General features: G+C 42.9%; 1 protein-coding gene across 1 annotated transcript in view; it reads right to left on the reverse strand.

Annotated features, from left to right (window-relative positions):
• CDC45 (cell division cycle 45) overlaps nucleotides 1–19,477 on the reverse strand; it is a 548,847-nt gene that overhangs the window by 489,168 nt on the left and 40,202 nt on the right. The window contains exon 3 of the mRNA XM_069215317.1: nucleotides 17,575–17,667. Within this exon, the coding sequence (XP_069071418.1) occupies nucleotides 17,575–17,667 (93 nt within the window). The remainder of the gene's footprint in view (nucleotides 1–17,574; nucleotides 17,668–19,477) is intronic.

The raw sequence follows: 19,477 nt of genomic DNA on the forward strand, positions 1-19,477 counted from the left end.
TGGTGCTAATTTGTTTCCACTCTTTCAGGGGTTTTATTACACTCCCTCACACTGGAGTGGCAGACACAAAGGATGGAGTGCTCTGTTCACTGCATGCTATTGTTTTGGGGTCTTGATTTTCCTGTAGTGGAGTCCCAATAACATAATTGTGTGTTGACATCTGCCCCAAAGAGACCTTGAAGTATACTGGGACCTTTGGTGTTGTACTTGGCCCTAGTATTGATGATAAATCGAACTGTTGAAGGGATACAAACCTGCTTCTTTGATTTTGGTCTATAGAATATATTTATTGTAAAAGTTTTTCTTCAAAACCCGCAGCTTGAAACGTTTCAGACTCATTTTTTCCATTACTTACAGTGTAAGGACTGAAGAGAACATGTCCTGAAAATGGTAGATTCAAAATCTTTAATTGAGCTTCTGGCTTAACCCCTTCGCTGCCAGGCCTTTTCCCCCTCAGGTGCCAAGCCTTTTTTTTGGCTATTTGGGGCAGTTCGCGCTTAGGCCCTCATAACTTTTTGTTCACATAAGCTACCCAAGCCAAATTTGCGTCCTTTTTTTCCAACATCCTAGGGATTCTAGAGGTACACAGACTTCGTGGGTTCCCCAGAAGGAGGCCAAGAAATTAGCCAAAATACAGTGAAAGTTTCGTTTTTTTCCACAAAAAAAAAATGGGAAAAAGGGGCTGCAGAAGAAGGCTTGTGGTTTTTCCCCTGAAAATGGCATCAACAAAGGGTTTGCGGTGCTAAAATCACCAGCTTCCTAGCTTTCAGAACAGGCAGACTTGAATCAGAAAACCCAATTTTTCAACACAATTTTGGCATTTTACTGGGACATACCCCATTTTTACGATTTTTTGTGCTTTCAGCCTCCTTCCAGTCAGTGACAGAAACGGGCATGAAACCAATGCTGGATCGCAGAAACTGCAACATTTCTGAAAAGTAGACAAAATTCTGAATTTAGCAAGGGGTAATTTGTGTAGATCCTACAAGGGTTTCCTACAGAAAATAGTTGAAAAAACAAAATATTGAAATTGAGGTGAAAAAATCTGCAATTTTTCTCTACATTTTACTCTGTATCTTTTTCCTGCAATGTCAGATTTTTTTAAAGCAATAAACCGTTACGTCTGCTGGACTCTTCTGGTTGCGGGGATATATAGGGCTTGTAGGTTTATCAAGAACCCTAGGTACCCAGAGCCAATAAATGAGCTGCACCCTGCAGTATGTTTTCATTCTATACCGGGTATACAGCAATTTATTTGCTGAAATATAAAGAGTGAAAAATAGCTATCAAGAAAACCTTTGTATTTCCAAAAAGGGCACAAGATAAGGTGTTGAGGAGCAGTGGTTATTTGCACATCTCTGAATTCCGGGGTGACCGTACTAGCATGTAAATTACAGGGCATTTCTCAAATCGATGTCTTTTTTTACACACACACATATTTGTAAGGAAGAAATGTAGAGAAAGACAAGGGGCAATAACACTTGTTTTGCTAATCTATGTTCCCCCAAGTCTCCCGATAAAAATGATACCTCACTTGTGTGGGTAGGCCTAGCGCCCGCAACAGGAAATGCCCCAAAACGCAAAGTGGACATCACATTTTTTGAAAGAAAACAGGTGTTTTTTGCAAAGTGCCTACCTGTAGATTTTGGCCTCTAGCTCAGCCGGCACCTAGGGAAACCTACCAAACCTGTGCATTTTTGAAAACTAGAGACCTAGGGGAATCCAAGATGGGGTGACTTGTGGGGCTCTGACCAGGTTCTGTTACCCAGAATCCTTTGCAAACCTCATAATTTGGCAAAAAAAAACACAAAAAAAAACACGTTCTCCTCACATTTCGGTGACAGAAAGTTCTGGAATCTGAGAGGAGCCACAAATTTCCTTCCACCCAGCGTTCCCCCAAGTCTCCCGATAAAAATGATACCTCACTTGTGTGGGTAGGCCTAGCGCCTGCGACATGAAATGGCCCAAAACACAACGTGGGCACATCACATTTTTTCATAGAAAACAGTGCCTACATGTGGATTTCGGCCTCTAGCTCAGCCGGCCCACGGGGGGGGGGGGGGGGGGGTGGGGGGGGGGGGTGGGGGTGGCAGCAATGGCCTAAAATAAATTTGTCCCCCTGCCCCTCTACTAGTCAGACCCCCCCCCCCCCACACACACACACACAAAAACAAAAAATGCACCCCTGGGAGCAACCCTTGCCCAAGGGGGTCGCTCCCTTATGTCACTTTCATTTAAAAAAAAAAAAAAAAAAAAAAAAAACACACACACATCCCTGCTGTCTAGTGGGGTTTCAAAAGCTGGGAGAGAGACTTCAAAGGGAAGGAAATACATTTCCTTCCCTTTGAAGCCTCTCCGGCCCTCCATTTCTCTTTCGATCGGGGGGAGGCTCTGATTGTCAGCGTGCGCGCTGACGTCACGGGGGGGAGGGGGTAAACGTGAGTTGAAGGGGATGGGATTCCCCTTCCTGGCCTGGGGGGGGGGGGGGCCTCGGGGAGCGCTAGCGCTTCCCCCAAGGGCCGGTAGTAGGACGTAATGGTTAAGTCCATGGCGCCACACGGGCGCTGCCATGGACATAACCATTACGTCCATGGCGGGAAATGGGGTTACAAGCTGCGAGATGAAGACAAGATGGTCGCCTTAATACAACACCATGGCAGTATGCTGTTACTGCTAAATCTGCAGTGTCTACTGCAGCATTGATCACCTGATTAAAGACTATTTGTCCCTTGTTTACTATCCTTTGGAAGATAAATCACCTAAATAGAGTAGTGATTTCCAGAAGGCCCTGACATATCAGCCCAAATAAGCAGAATCACTTGCTGATTTGAGTAGAACAGCTGCAGATCTACACACTTTTCTAACTGCAGCATCTAGTCTTTTACTTCCTCTCTGGAGAGACCAACGTAACCAGCACAGACTGATATTTCTTCAGAACTGCCGAGACCATCAAAGAATCTGGCTTTGGTTCTGGTCGAAGACGTATTTTTTTAGGAGACTTGGTGTTGCTGATTTTAAAGTAGCTGGTGTTAAGAATTTTTCTTCCAAAAGTTCTGTGAAACCTGGGACCAATGGTAGTACTGGCTTATGTGATGCTCATGGTTGTAATGTCCCCATAATTACTGAAACCCAAGTCTGTGGCACTTCTACCTGTAGGTTTCATTTTACTGCACCTCTCACTAATTACTCCTCAAAAGTACATCTGGTGATATTCTTACAGGAGATCCTGGAAGCAAGGTCGGTGTGTAGGATGCATCTGTAGAGTGATCTCTAGATGTACCCTGGCAAGTTGACAGTGTTCTTTTTCATCAATCTGGAGTACATACGGGTGAATGTGATCTATGAGGCGATGGATAAACAGTAACATCTTAAACAGTCTCACTTTGTGGTGTGGCAGAGCAAGCAGAACAATGGGCCATGGTGGAACCAGAGTGTTAGAGGTGGTAGTGTCAATGGTTTCATAGGTACTTGCGAAGGATCTGCCAAAAGGTATGATTTACCTTGGTTGAGGGAGTAGAACAAGATCCAATAGTACAACAGTATCAGAATGTACAGGAAAAAAAGGGTATGGACTGACCCTGAAGAGTTCCTATGAGAGAGATAGCTCTTTTTAATACTGCTTCCCCCCCCCAAAATCTTCTGTATCCTTTACATGAACATATTGCCGAAATAAACATGTTTATCCAGTTTAGCAAAGTGCAGCTGGGTTAATGGAAAGGTTAGTTGAATTACGTGCCTAAGGAAAAGCTTTCTCTGCAGAATTATTTCCTTTCCGTTCAAAGATCACTAAAGGAAAGCATTTATCACACACTTAGCTTTGTAAACGGTCACCAGTGCCTGGGAGCCGGTAAGGACGCAGACGCTGCACAGATGTACTCATTGAATTAGTTATAAATTCTACAAACGCCCCATTTTGTTGTCAAGGTCAGTGAATAAAGTTTTGTTTAAAGTGTAACCAGACATTGTGAGAAAAGAAGAAAACCAATCAACTATTGTTCATAAGTGGAAAGCTGTCTGAAATCTTCCTGCTACAGCTGCATTTCCCAAGAATCTTTGTTTTATGGTAATTCTTTGTTGAGATCATGGTTTTCCATAATTTCCTACGTAACTTCAAATGTATACAATGAGTAGTTTGTAAGATCAAGCAGACTCTCTGCCGAACACTCAGAGATGCCACTGCTGCACAGGAAGAAAGATAACATGATACTCTAGATTCCCCAGGACTAACACCTCCGTTATTTGAAGACTTCATTTCAACTCTAACAATTGGTGGCCTGTACAGGGATGAACAGGGGCCACTCCAGTCCCTTCTCAGCACTGCAGTAAAGGGCAGGCATGGGACCCCCACCCCCTCCCCTTTACATATTCCAAAGTGGGCCTTTCAACAACGGGACTGGTTTCTTGATCTGCATCTCTGCAGGCCCAGCTTTGTGACCGACAAGTTGAGTGACACATGCTTCATCCCAAAGAACTATTGAGAAGTCAGTCATAGGGGGTAAGGGTTGCAAACAGGATAACGCTGACAGAGAGGCACTGAAACAGAACAAAGGGTATTAGTTTACCCAGGGAAGCTGGTTATTCCACAATTCACAAGGTTGGGTCCTCCACAGTAGGCTATTTAAAGTTCCCAGGGTTTGTTAGGATTTTTGGAGTGCCTAAGATTAATTTTAATGACGGGTCAAGTATTGAACAAATGTATTAGGTTACACCAGAGTCAGCCTTCACCAACCGAAGGATCTATAGCCTATGAAATTATGACAAAGGTTTCTATAAGGTTTGTGACTCAATGGCACAAGTATACTAAAGGACAATATTAATTTGCAATTCCCCTTCAAGGGAACCTTTGACTTAGCAAAAATACACTATTTAAGACACTGCACGGAGGGAAAAAGAAAAAAAAAAAAAAAAGGACAGGAAAAAGATTAGATTGCCACAGTTTAATTGCTTAAATGAATGGGAGACATACTAGACAAATGAGTTGTGTGGAACAGGTGAACGGGATAGCACGTAATACATTGAAGCTACAGGAATTTAGACACGTCAAGAGTCTGCATAAGAGTAAGGAATACTGGCGCAAAAACACTTTGGCAAAAAGTAAGGATTTTGTGACAGCCTTTGGTGCCAAAACATGAGGAGGAGGCAGATCTTAAAATAGAGAGACTTTTGGATAGAAGGCCTCTTCCCTACAATGAGACTAAGACAGATAATGAAGGGATGGAATGTTGTCAAAAGGAAGAAAGGTAAAAGGTAGTATCAGGAAAATAAAGTGAGTGGAATAGGGCGAAGAGCAAAACCCCAAGAGATTCAGAGATGGAGGGAGTAAGCCCAGCACTTGCTACTAAGTGGAGACAATTCAGTACTTGTACTGGAGGAAAGAGCAATAAATGGACTGGCGCCAGAGATGGGTGATTTGAGCTACTGAGCACATATGGATGCTTTTTTCTTCACTCAGCGGTACCCTAGTGATAAAGAGCAATTAGTAGTACCATGGGACACTGTACTAAACGACTTACACTGGTTAAAGATGAATGGTATAGGGAAGAAGCTAGAAGTTGGACAGATTAATTGTATTCGAAGATACAGGAATGGAGGGATCAGGCAGATGAATGTGAACGAGAGATTAAGGAAGGTAAAAGACGGTAAAAGGAAAATAGATTGAAGATGCAAAAATCAGATACGTTGCAGGTCAGACAGTTACAGACAACGCGCAGTCTGTGGATTGGACTTCTATAAAAACACACCTGGTTGACTGATATTTCTAGAGACTGACACTATACCCAGTAAGGTTCCTCCTATGAAAGAAGTCTCGGGAACGGCAACTGAGAAGTTTCATAATGTTTACACCCAATAGACCAAGATGGACTTGTACACTTTTACTAAAGATTTTCTTAATGTACAAAGAGAGCCCCGAAGCAAGATATTCAAAGGTAGAACAGGTACTGAAAATAGGCGATCTGGACTGGAAAGACCTTTATATTATGTTGCCATATTTATACCTTCAGAACTGTAGGCTAAGGTAAAAACTGATCAAAAGGAGCAGTGGCCAAAGGAAGAGCCAGATAGACGGTTACCTTTCAAAGACAACTTTGGACCTGCCACAAAAGGCTCTACAGAGCCTCAATGAAATGGTACCTTGTGAATGTATTGATTGGAATTAAATATTTCTATTCATGTTGCTCTGAAGAAAAATGTTCTGTTGCCTAGAGTTCCACAGTACCATATTTCATGGGAGGGAGAGATAAGATTGCGGGACAAAGAAGCACTGGTTAAGGAGGCTGTCCTGGTAGAAATAAAGGGGAGTGTCTGTAATTCCCAGATTCTCCGAGTGTGTAAATGAAGTAAGGATCCCTCAAAACCTGACGAGTGGCGCCTCATGCAAGACCTCTGTGAGATTAACAAGATAGTACAGCCAAGATTTCCCAAGATGCCTTTTGAACATTTACAAATGGACTTTGTGGAGTTTCTGCCCACACACACATTTTGGTATGCACTGATGGTGGTCCATACGTTCTCTGCCTAGATTGAGGCTTACGCTCCAAAGAAGAACGATGCACAGACAGTGGCTAAGAGTTGCTCAAGGAAATGATCCCAAGATTCAGAGCCCCACGCAGGATTTCGTCAGATAAAGGTCCACACTTTGTGAATAAAGTGGTGGAGTGGGTACACAAGTCCTGGCGATAAAGCAAGAGTTCCATTGTACATTCCATCTGCATGCAGCGGGTGAGGTGGAAAAGAGGAATGATACTCAAAGATTGTGAAGATATGTGCTGAGACTGACCTGCTTGGGTAGATGTATTGCCCATAGCACTTCTAAGTATATGAAATACTCCAACTGCCACCACTAAATTAAGTAGTCATGAGACTGCTACTGGCAGACTGAAAGAAATATGGGGGCTCCCCAAGGAAATGCTATTGTGCATATAGGTGACGCAACGCTGTGAGGCTGTTGCATTGCCATAACTAAAATAATGAATCTTTTGTAAAATCAGGTGAAAGATGCCCTGCCCACACCGTCCACAAATAAAGGACACGCTCTCCAGCCAGAAACTGGGCATTCACTAAGAACTTTCAGCTTAAAAATGGTCTTAAGCAGAGATGGACGCACCCTACCCAAGTTCACTGGTTACTAACACAACTGTGAAATTCCAGGTAAATAAAAACTGGATACATGCCGACCACACGACGAGAGCATCTGCACCGACGTGTCAAGAACAGACAGAGCGCATCACATCTCCCACAAGAAGCACACTGACAAGTCTAAATATAACTTGCACCCAAGACCTATAAGACAATCTTTTGAGTCCAATCAACAGTCTTAATAGACTGGACTCAGAGCCTCACATGTGCTGGTACCCTCAGGGGGCGGGGGAGCCTAGTTATTGTGAAGAATGTGGTGAATAGAGGAAAACAAATAAATCCAATACCAAGTGTGTTGTTAAAACTTAACAGTATTGAATACAATCATATACAATTATGGAGATTTATACAATAGAGCTCAAAAAGAATATTATGTTTATTTTCTCTGGTTTTGCTCAGCCATTTTTCCTGCAATTGTTATATATGAAATAATGGCACCTATTGGTGAGCAGGAAGTTCAATTTGTAACAACTGTGGCCCTAGCATTAGATTTGCACCATTATCATCATTCTGATTAGAAGGACAATGTTGCAATACAAATGATGAATGGATACCATAAAGAAATAGTTTCAGACTGATGGATATGTATGCAGATGCCTGCGAAGGTGAAAGAGTTCCCATTTATGACATATGCCTTCACCATTTAACGCATCATGCTATGCATTTTGGTCTTAATATAAGACACTTAGTTTTGGGACAGAGCAGTAAAGAATTAGACCACCCACAACAATATTATCAGAACATAATACATAGGTTACTACATCCTCTGGTTGTACAGAATGGGTTATTGTAGGAAATAAGGAAAAATAACCCATAATATATAAAAACACATTGTAGTTAATGTCTTGATTTAATATGGAATGGTACAGCCCTTTCTGTCCAGTTGCCTCTGGGATTAAGGCAGAGATTAAAGGTGATCATCTGTTTCGTGGACAAAGGAAGAGAAGAAGTGGGAGTTAGTGAATAGTACTTAAACATAAGCAACAACTCTTCATTAGGATATCCTATGCACCTGGGAAAGCAAGTGTATTTTATATGTGGAGAAAAGGCATACACCTGGTTGCCAAAAGATTGGGAATATCCCCCTTACACAGGACAGGTATTCGCTACCATATGACACCAACCAAAAAAGCCAATTATGATAACATAAGTAAACCCTAATGCCATACTTTGTTTTGGGGGGTGATGGGAAATAGATCAGACGGATACAGCAGCCCAAGAAGCCAGTGACCTAGGAAAATGGATAATACAGATGATGGGAGTAGCCCTTAATTCCAGAAAAATAAGACAAATGGGGAAATTACTGGAGGCAACTATAAATGAAACTTCAGATGCATTTGGAAACCTAACTTGCTATGAGGACCGCGGTTCAACAAAACCGGTTAGCTTTAGACAGATTAGCTAAGAAGAGTGGAATCTGTAGAATGATTAAAACGGATTGTTGCCTTTACATTTCAGATAATGCACCAAGTGTGCAAAAGGCACTGGAAAATCATCAAAATATTGGCCATTAAGTGCATGAGGCAACCAAAAGAACTTTCTGGGATGATTTGGGGTCCTTCTTTGTGTCTTGGGGTTTAATGGTTATTGAAAGGACTATTTATTTGCTTAGCAATATTAGTTCCAGTATGTATCCCCAAGCCTCATTACCGCAAGTAAAGCTATGGTGTCCCAGATAAACCCTGATCAGCTTGACACTATACAAACGATGAAGATAGAAAAAGTGAATGCTCATGTAAAAAGGTCATTCCAAGGGAGGACTGAGAGGTATCATCATTTTTAATGTTGCTTTTCTCTCTGCTACATCTTCTACATTAACCTTTTCCCTGGATTAACATGTTTATCTAGTTTAGCTGAGGGCAGCTGGGTGCATGGAAAGGTTAGTTTAATTGCGTGCCTAAGGAAAAGCATTGACTCCTTTTTTAAAAACATTTCAGTTCAGGTTTTCTAATTGTCCTACAAGACAAATTCTTTCAGTGTTCTTCACAGCTCTTTTCCACATCTTTTGGCAATGATGACATTCTTTTCTTCAGCAATGTGGGAGGATGGCAGACAGACCACACACGTCATGGAGATCTGGAGAAGCCTTTTTACCACATTTGTGACACATCACATTTGGCAACTGCATAACGAAGGAAGAGTTAATCCCCAAGTCGGAATAATTACAGGGAAAGTCTTTAAACCGAAGTGGTTAATGACTTTTGGAAGAAAAATCCTCAAAAGAAAAAAAAAAAAACTATGAAGTAAAACACCTCAAGTGTTCTGTGATCTAATCATCATAAGCCCAAAAAATATATATATAACTGATCCGATGAGGCAAACAGCTAACAGTGCACACTGGATAATGAAAGCTGCTGGCTCTCTTAAGGTTAATGTATGCAGAGTGCAGCTGATGCATATTGAACCGGACAGGCACGTTTTCCTTCATTATTTCTTCTCTGCGGCAGGGCTTGAAGTCAGTTTTTATTAAATGGCATTTCCCACATTAAATATTGCAATATGATTCACAATCGTAATTGCACTATTGCAGCTTTCTACAGAAAACATGCTATTAAAGCTGGCCTGTCGTGTACTTATGGAGGCGCCAGACTAACATTGAGCTGCTACCTCCAACATCAGAAATATATGTTTATAAAGAAGAGCTCCAAGGTCCTTGCACGCAGGTGGGGTCTCTTGTACGTCCTTGGCTATCAGGGAGAATCCTATGATGCAGAAAAATGTTTAGTCACATTTAATGTGACATCTGTTAATTACTCTGCATTTCCAGAAATCCCTGAACGCTTTTGAAATGCTCAAACCATCATCTGGTCAGCAACCTTGTGTTAAATTTCAGGCAGGACTTGGACTTGCAATTCAGTCTGGACTTTTCCCTCTGGAGCAGGGTTAAGACTGATTTGTGTATGGCAGAGTACAAATTGAGGTGGCACAGTGTGCAAAACGATTGACTGGGGTGCAGCCCAGAGTAAGTACCCATGGCTGAGATTAATTCAGGCATTCCAATCAATCATATTTTATATAGTTTAGCAGTTGATTATTCAGCATTTCCAGAAATTTCTGAAAGCATTTGAATATTCAAACCACCATCTGGTCAGCGACCTGGCAAAGCATACTAATGCTGAATAGGTTGTGAAAGAGGATTAAAGTGAGTAACTAAGGGTTAGCAATAGATACATTTGAGTACGTTCAATTTACCTGCCTTAAGCAACTAAATAATACGTTCTTTTCAAACTCTGCTTTAAAGGGATTAGCTCAAGAAAAAAAAAAAGGTAGATACTGCACTTTGATTTTGAGTTTTAGGGGCATGGTGGCCAGAAAACGTAATATTTAAAATTTTCATATGCTGTGGCACATAACTTAAATATGGTTTCAAATGTACCAAACAAATTCAGGCTACCATCCTGTGCATTAAAAACAAGGCAAAGAGGCAGTCACCCCAATATGGAGCTGTTCCTGCAAGCCCTGCTGAATCTCACACTTAGAGGAAGATGAAGTGTGAGAACACCCAAAAACAACTTTTAACAGCGCATAAAGTCATGAGGTTGAGAAGAAAAAAGAAAGAAAAAAAAAATTCACCCCCATGACTTGCTTCACAAAACATGAAAAGAAAATTAGTTACTTACCTGTAACTGCAGTTCTCCAGTATTGGTATCTTTCATAGATTCACATGCTTGAATCATCCCCGTCGTCGAGGTGGGAGCCTCACGGTAAGTTTAAATAGATAAAGACGTAAGTCAGTAAAAGTAAAACCAGTAGGCCCCAGTAGGCCTCATAAGGTATTTTACAGTCTATCCACTTTGTTTTGTGAAAAGACCCAAACTTCAGTCTCAACCAATCAGGATTCAGCCCCTCCCAAACAGTCCCAACAGAGGCTGAATTCCCTCAGATTTTCTAGTAGGAGTGTGAAGTTTAATATCTGTATAATAGGGGAGCCTCTGAGGGGAGGAGGGTGGGTCGCATGTGAATCTATGAAAGATACCAATACTGAAGAACTGCAGTTACAGGTAAGTAACTAATTTTCTTCTCCAGTATTGGATCTTTCATAGATTCACATGCTTGAATCAGAATAACGAGCAGTAATGCTTTCTTAATTAGTGAATTACATTGACTGTAATTCTATGTGTAATTTTACAAATGATGTGAATCCCATCAGTTCAGCTTTAAAAACCACATACCTATTAATATATGTACATCAATAGACATTCGAATAGAAGAGCAATAACAGTTGTGTGGCAGAAAAAACCTGTACTCTTTTCATGATTATGAAGAGTACGACAAGCTAAGACATTATAAAGAAGTGAACAATCTGAAGCAGAAATGTAGAGTAAAACACACTGTAGCTATTAAGAAGACTAAGAACCAATAATGAACATACCTTGAGTGTGGTGGTGGGATGTGTTAGAGGCTCACCTTATCGAAATAAATGCCTCAGCACTGCCTGCCCCACTGCTGTATCGACATTGTTCGTTTCTTCGAGACAGTAATGCCTCGTAAATGTGTGTTGGCTGGACCATGTTGCTGCTCTACAGATGCTATGTAGTGGTACCCCTGCAAATAATGCAGCAGAAGTGGCTACCGATCTCGTAGAGTGGGCTCTCACCTTGGTGTGGAGCGGTTTTCCTGCTTTTGAATGGCAGAATTGAATTGCCAGACCAATCCATCTTGCTATAGTCTGTTTGGACACCGCGTGTCCCTTTCTTGTTCCTCCGAAAGCTACAAACAATTGATCCGACTGGCAGAGAGCTTGAGTTTTCTGTAGATAAAACTTTAAACATCTTTTAATATCAAGGGAATGTAATGTTTTTTCCGCTACTGTTTGCGGATTTGGAAAAAAGGTTTTTAAGATAACTGGTTCATTTAGGTGAAACGTTGAAGGAACTTTCGGGATGTATTTTGGATTTGTGCGCAAGATGACACCTGAGTTTGTGAATTGGAGAAAAGGCTGTTTGATAGTGAAAGCCTGAATGTCACTGACTCTCTTTGCTGAAGTAAGAGCTAGCAGTAACGCTGTTTTCCATGAAATGAATTTTTGGTCAGCTTTGTGGATCGGTTCAAAGGGGGCTTTCATAAGCTGCATCAATACCACATTCAATGACCAGAATGGTGGAGGCTTTCTAACTGGCGGGAAAACCCGAAAAAGGCCCTTCATAAATTGTTTGACGATTCTAGTGGAACACAAAGAAACTCTGTCTGGAGATCTGCGGTATCTGGAGATTGCTGCCAGATGTACCCGAATAGAAGAATATGCAAGCCCTGATTTTGCAAGGAGCAGGAGATATGGAAGTATCTGTTCCGGAGTAGAGGACAAAGGATGTATATCTTGTGTTGCACACCATATACAAAAACGTTTCCATTTAAGTTTATAGGTTTTGTTGGTAGTGTCCGCTCTAGCTTTCGCCAATATGTCTCTACACTCCGGGGAAATGTTGAGATTCAAGTATTCATTGTATTCAGGAGCCAAGCTGACAAATGAAGAGATGACGGATCTGGGTGTCTGACTTGTCCCTGGTGCATCGTTAAGAGAGTCGGGCTCTGTCAGAGTCGTAGATGTGGTCGTTCGGAGAGCATGAGGAGCTCCGTATACCAGACTTGTCTGGGCCATTTGGGAGCTATGAGCAGAAGGCGACACCCCTCCGCCTTCAGTTTGTTGATGACTCTCGGAATGAGCGGGATCGGAGGAAAAGCGTAGGCATAAACTCCGGACCATCTCATCGAAAACGCATTCCCCCACTAATCTTTTTGGGGAAGCCAACTTGCGTAGAACTGGCGTTTCTTGTTCTCGAGAGTGGCAAATAGATCTAAGTTCGGTTTGCCCCATAATAGAAAAAGGCTGTTGAGAGTTTTCTGGTCTAGTTCCCACTCGTGATAAGGAATCACTGTCCTGCTCAGGGTGTCTGCTAGAATATTGGTTTGTCCTGGCACATGCTCCGCCTTGAGTGAAATATTATGCTTTATGGCCCATGTCCAAATTTGTTGGGCTAGCTGCGAAAGTTGTAGGGATCTTGTGCCTCCTTGCTTGTTTAGATAAAACATGCTGGTTGTATGGTCGGTCCTGATTAAGACGCTTGAACTCTGAATCTTTGTTAAGAAAGCTTTCAAAGCTAAGTGTATTGCCTTGAGTTCCAGATAATTGATGTGAAGCCGACGTTCTTTCTGATTCCAGATTCCGCTGATTTGCAGGTCCTGGCAATGTGCCCCCCATCCTGCAAGAGAGGCATCCGTTGTTACTATGTAACTTGGTGTTTGGAGAAGAAAAGACAGTCCGTTTGACAAATTGGTTAGATTCGCCCACCACCTCATGATGTTCTTCATTGGAGGCGTTATGCGAATCTTGTCTTCGAAGGAACCGTTGACCTGGGTCCATTGTATGTCTAATTGCTCTTGTAGGGGTCGCATATGGAGCCTGCAATCTGGGACTAGGGAAATGCATGAAGATATCATTCCGAGCAATGATTTGTAGATGCGGACTGAAACGAACCTTCTTCTGGAGAGCCTTTGTGCCAAGGAGGTTAACTTTTGTTTCCGCTCGTGAGATGGGTAGGCTTTGTTGCGGACTGTGTCCAGAATTGCCCCCAAGAAATTCCATTCCTGTTTGGGGTAGAGTTGAGATTTCTGATGATTGACTACGAACCCTAGGTTGTGTAGCAATTGAAGGCAATGGAAAATATGATTTTTCACTTGCGATTTTGAGGGTGCCTTTATAAGCCAGTCGTCCAGGTAAGGGAAGACCTGGATCTCTGACTGGCAGAGATGTGCTGCTACCGGAGCTAACATTTTTGTGAAGATTCTGGGGGCTGATTTGAGGCCGAATGGCAGAACTCGGAATTGAAGGTGCATACTTCCCACTCTGAACCTTAGGAATTTGCGATGGTTGCGATATATGGGGATATGAAAATAGGCATCCTGGAGGTCTAGGGATGCCATGCGATCTCCGGGATTTAACAGACGCAGGACATCCTGTAGAGTTACCATCCTGAACGATTGCTTCTTCAGAAACTTGTTCAGGGCTCTCAAGTCCAGAATGGGGCGCCAGTCTCCAGAGGGTTTCTTTACAAGGAAAAACGGGATTAGAATCCTCTGTTCTTTTGAAATAAAGGGACTGGTTCCACTGCTCCTTTTCTCAACATTATTCTTACTTCCCTGAGGAGTTGGTTCAACCTCGGAGGCGGTGGGTCCGATGGAGGAACAGTTGGTGGTGTTTGAGTGAATTCCAGAGTATGACCTCTGGCCACTACATCGAGTACCCATCTGTCCGATGTTATCGCCTTCCAGTTGGGGAAATAGGAAGTGATGCGACCTCCGACCCTCGATGTTGGTTGGTGGGGAAGCGTTGAGATGATCAGCGGGTCATTGTTTCCTGCCTGTATCTCTTCCCCGGGCAGCTCCTCGTCCTCTAGCTGGGTGTTTGTAAGCTGCGGCCGGAGGCAATCGATAATGCTGCTGTTGCTGATGGTATTGCTGTCGTGATCCTGTGGAGGAAGATGGATATTGTGACCTGTATTGCTGGTATCCACCTCGAAAGGAGTAATTACCTCTACCCCTTGCTCCACGAAAAGGTTGTTTTTTATATTGCAGGGTACCTAGGGATTTTGCCGTATCGGTATCCGTCTTGATAGCCTACAACATGTCGTCCACGTGTTTGCCAAACAAACTCTCTCCATCGAAAGGCATGTCAAGAACACGAGTCTGGACTTCTGGTCTGAAAGAAGTCGCCTTTAGCCATCCTTGTCTGCGCAGGACTGCTGCACCAGCTAATTGTCTAAAGCCAGTGAGAGAAATGTCTATTGCGCTGTCTATTATTTCTGCGGAGACCCTTTCTCCCTCCTGCAAGACCTTCTTTGCTTCCACCTTGACGTCTTCTGGCAGTAAATCTAAAAAAGCAGACATGTCTGCCCACATCTGGCGATCGTACCTTCCCAAGATGGCGAGGGAATTAGCCGCCTTAACGGTGACTGCGGCCACAGAGGAGAATTTCTTGCCAATATTGTCTAATCTCCTTCCTTCTTTATCCGGGGGAGACGCAATAGGTGTGGAGGGGTTTTTGGAACGTCGCTGAGCCGCCTGTGATATCACAGAGTCAGGTTTCGGCTGTGAGACTAGACAGGCCGGAGAATCATCTGGGGCCTTATATTTTTTCTCTAGTCTTGGCATTTGTGAAGGCACTGTTGCTGGGTTTTTCATTGCCTTCAAACCCTCCTGCCATAAGAAATCGACAATGGGTATGGCTCGTACAGATCTTTTTGATGGCTCTTTCAAGTCGTACAAAAAACATTCGGTTTCATGAGAAACAATTGCAAGGCCAAAACGTTTCGCCGCTCGCTCTATCAGATTATGGAAACCTCCTATGTCCTCTGGAGGAGAATCTACTGGACCTGCTGGCGGTGGAGATGGTGTGGGGACGAGGTAATCATCCCATTCACTATTCGCCGAATCTCTTAGCTCACCCTCTTCCCTTTCGTCGTCCGATGAGGAGCAAGTTTCCTGGGTTTGGCTAATTACAGGTATAGTAGCCTGTGGCGTTACGGAAAGGCTAGTAGTATGAGCTTGCCGAGGTGTCTGGTAGCTCTCAGGTCTAGGTGGCGTGGACTGAGTTGACGGTGGAAACCTTTTATAGTAGTCCTTCAACATAAATTGAAGATCTGTTACTAATGTGCTAGGCATAGCGAGGGGCGATGGTTGTTGTGTCTGTGGATAAGATGTTGAAGCATAACTAGGCTGATACTGTTGATCCTCTTCTTCGTCAAACTCTTGGCATTTTACATTGAGTTGTGACGGGCTACTAGCTGCCCCAAACATTCAGTCGTTCTGCGAGTATGTCGTCGTCGTCCTCATCCTCTAAAAGATGTTGTGGTGGGTATGGCAACACTTTACTTGGTGAGGTATCCATTGGAAGAATATCAGACGCCGTGTCACCTATATTAATAATTGAAAGGGGTAAGAATCTGGAGGAGTCGTCCTGATGGTACGAGGAATGGTGAGGCGAAGTATCCAGGTAGGTGGATGGTTTGTATACTGTTAATGCTGTAGATGATATGATCGTCAACGGTTCATTCGTCGGCGGTTCCCTCGTCGACGGCTCTCTTTTGGCCCGTTCTGTCGGCGACGGTTCCCTCGGCGACGGCGGCGTCTTTACTAACGGGTCCTTTGTCAGCGAATGCTCCGTCGACGGTCTCTTTGTCGACGGGTACTTTATCGACGACGGTCGTGTAGGTGCCGTCGTCGGCAGTGCCTTCTTGAACCTCATTGAGAGGTGCTTCGTAGACGGGAGTGCCCTGGTTGATTGGTGAACCCAGGAGGCCTCCGCTGTCGACGATGTGGTTGCCGACGAAGCTTTCTTAAAAAAAATTGCCGTAATTATCGTCGTCTATGACACCGGCGATGACGTCATAATCATCGGTGAGGCTGGCGTTGTGAACGTCGATGATACCGTAGTCGCTGCTACCGTCGACACAGTCGTCGACGGGGTGGTCGTCGACGGATGTTTTTTCACCGAAAAGAGTTGTTCTGGCTCTTTTTGTGGTGAGAGACAGAGATGGCTTTTTTGAGGTACTTTTCTGGTGTAAAGGCGTAATAGGTTCTGAATGAACCTTTTTTGGCCCATGTTTAAATGTCTCTGAATGGAAAAACATCCTTTTTCGTCCCAATAGAGACTTGTCTTGTCTTCTTGAGCACCTTCCTTGGTGGTTCATCCGACCCTCTGCTTCTCTCACCTGTTCTTTTCTGAGGGCGAGAAGTTTGTGATGATGCCTCGCTGTCATCTGAGGAAGGATGCTCTAAGGCTTTCTGTTTTTCTAGCCATAAGAGAAGTCTACCCTCCCGGTCTTTGAGGGTTTTTTGACTAAAGGTGCGACAGATTTTGCAGTCTCTCACCTTGTGGTCTGTATGAAGGCAATAAATACACTTCTTGTGGGGGTCATCAACATGCAGTCTCTTCTTCCCACAGGTGTCACAATCTCTGAACAGACCCTTTTTTGCCTTTTCAGACATAGTGGAGCTGTAGCAAGTTTCCTGAGAGAAAAAACTAATCTTCAGTCAGAAAATAGGAAAAAACTGAGCAGAGCTCAGGGAGACTCCCTTCACACGACGTGCGGTAGAAAATCTGAGGGAATTCAGCCTCTGTTGGGACTGTTTGGGAGGGGCTGAATCCTGATTGGTTGAGACTGAAGTTTGGGTCTTTTCACAAAACAAAGTGGATAGACTGTAAAATACCTTCTGAGGCCTACTGGGGCCTACTGGTTTTACTTTTACTGACTTACTGCTTTATCTATTTAAACTTACCGTGAGGCTCCCACCTCGACGACGGGGATGATTCAAGCATGTGAATCTATGAAAGATCCAATACTGGAGAACAAAGGATTACATTTGTGTGAACAACAAAACGATCAACCAGAGTGACAACATACTAAAAACAGAAAGGAAACCGGGTTAACAATAGTTTACCTGTTCTTTGTGTTCTAGAAATGCTGTTTCAAGTTCCTGCCAACCAGAAACTGGGACTAAGGTATACTGCACATGGTCACATTGGAACAAAGCCTAATTTGAGAAGAAAAAAAAAAATAGGAGAAAATGGAGCTACAGTTAGAAATTCAAGGCCAATTGAGGCTACAAACATCATGGAGACCTTTTCAATAGAAAGTTTAAATACAACTATTTTATTACTGGCATTGCAATATTGCATTACTTTATTATTATTGGTATTGCATAAGTTCAGCGCCAGAAACTGGTATTTTAAGCTCAGTTGTGTTAAGTAGAAACCTGCAACTGCCACTCAGGATACCACTCTGTTTTAAACAGCAATGTTGCATTCCAACTAGGGTGAAAAAAATATATATACACACATTCATTTTGAAGAATATGGTGGTGTTCAACTTTCATTCAAGTGGTGCAATTAACACAAGACTGTTCTTTGCTGTGGCTTCCAAACTCACTACATGAGATTGAAACTGACAGTGAAAAAAAGCAGTCCTGAACCTTATCCAATAGATTCTGAATTCCAGGCCTCTCAACAAGTTAAAGACATTCTGCATGCCCTCAGATCTATAAGGAAGAAACAGTCTGGTTTTCACCACAACAGGAGTGCCAGAATATGGATGGAATAGGTGAGAATACAATTGCAGTGAGGTATCACTGTATTATAGACTGGACTGAAAAGGTTCCATCGCTTTTAGAACACTGCATCGCAATGAATGGACACGTTGATCATGCCATCATACAAAACAAGTCTATCCTATACTATCTTAAATAGCTGGAGAGGTCAAGTGATAATGGCTGAGGCACACAGAGAGCAAGACTGCAGCTCAACATCTGTTCAATTTACTGAAGCTACAAGGTGAGGTTAATCAGGGAGGGAGGTGGGGAAGTGCAAGCCACAGAAATGAATTTAAAGCAATCATGTTCTTGGAAAACAAACTAAAGCTGGGTATCTGCCCTGCATAAGTATAAAAATACCAATTAGAGCACATGTACAGCCATTGGGAGACAGCAGGGTCACTAATCTAATGTAAAAAAAAAAAAAACAAGAAAAAAAAAAAAACACACAATCTCCTCATACACATGGAACCCATCAACAGCAGAAACCAGCCTAAGAGACCGCGTTTGCAAACACATAACTAAAATACACTGCAATAAAGCCTTCTAATAATATGTGCCTGACACAGGTAAAGGTCATTCACATCATGGGTCCTACAAGCACAAACGATGCTTGCCAAATTCAATGAACAGCATAATGAGCAACGCAATTAGTTTTCACCACAAATGCTGAATGGCATCCTACATTTGGTTGCGTTAAATATGCTTTAAACAGAGCAGTCTATGAATCAATTTTGTTTATTCAAAGGCACCTTATGGTGTTGACTTGCACAGCTGTCTGCCTTCAACACCATGGGTCGGCAGCATGTTTTAAACCAAGAAATCTGCTTGTACACCGCTATCCGCCTACAACCCTGGGGCCAGCAGCAATGATGTGACCTTTCAGTATTTTTAACCACAACAGCAAACCAAACAACATCCCTCCCATTCCATTTCTTTCCTAAACAGTAGTGGGTGAAAAACATAATAGAGGAGCGCTGAAAATGAAGATAGCCTTCCACTGGGCAAGGAAATTTGAGAAATGTAGTGACAAGGAGGACTGCCTGGTCAGAAGATTGAATCAAGCGAAGCACTTTGAGGTAGACCATGCATGTCAGCTCATTAAACTCCTAAAAAAGGTGTATGAAAGGATCCCAAACATCGGAATAGAAATCACTGTTTTGGTCACTATATGGGAGAGTTTCTCCATCCCTAAGCTAAACCAGAGTTTATGGAACCATACTGTATATTCAGGGATCCTTCCGGTGCCCCATAA

This window comes from Pleurodeles waltl, chromosome 11 (genome assembly GCF_031143425.1).
Source record: "Pleurodeles waltl isolate 20211129_DDA chromosome 11, aPleWal1.hap1.20221129, whole genome shotgun sequence".
Taxonomy (NCBI): Eukaryota; Metazoa; Chordata; class Amphibia; order Caudata; family Salamandridae; genus Pleurodeles; species Pleurodeles waltl.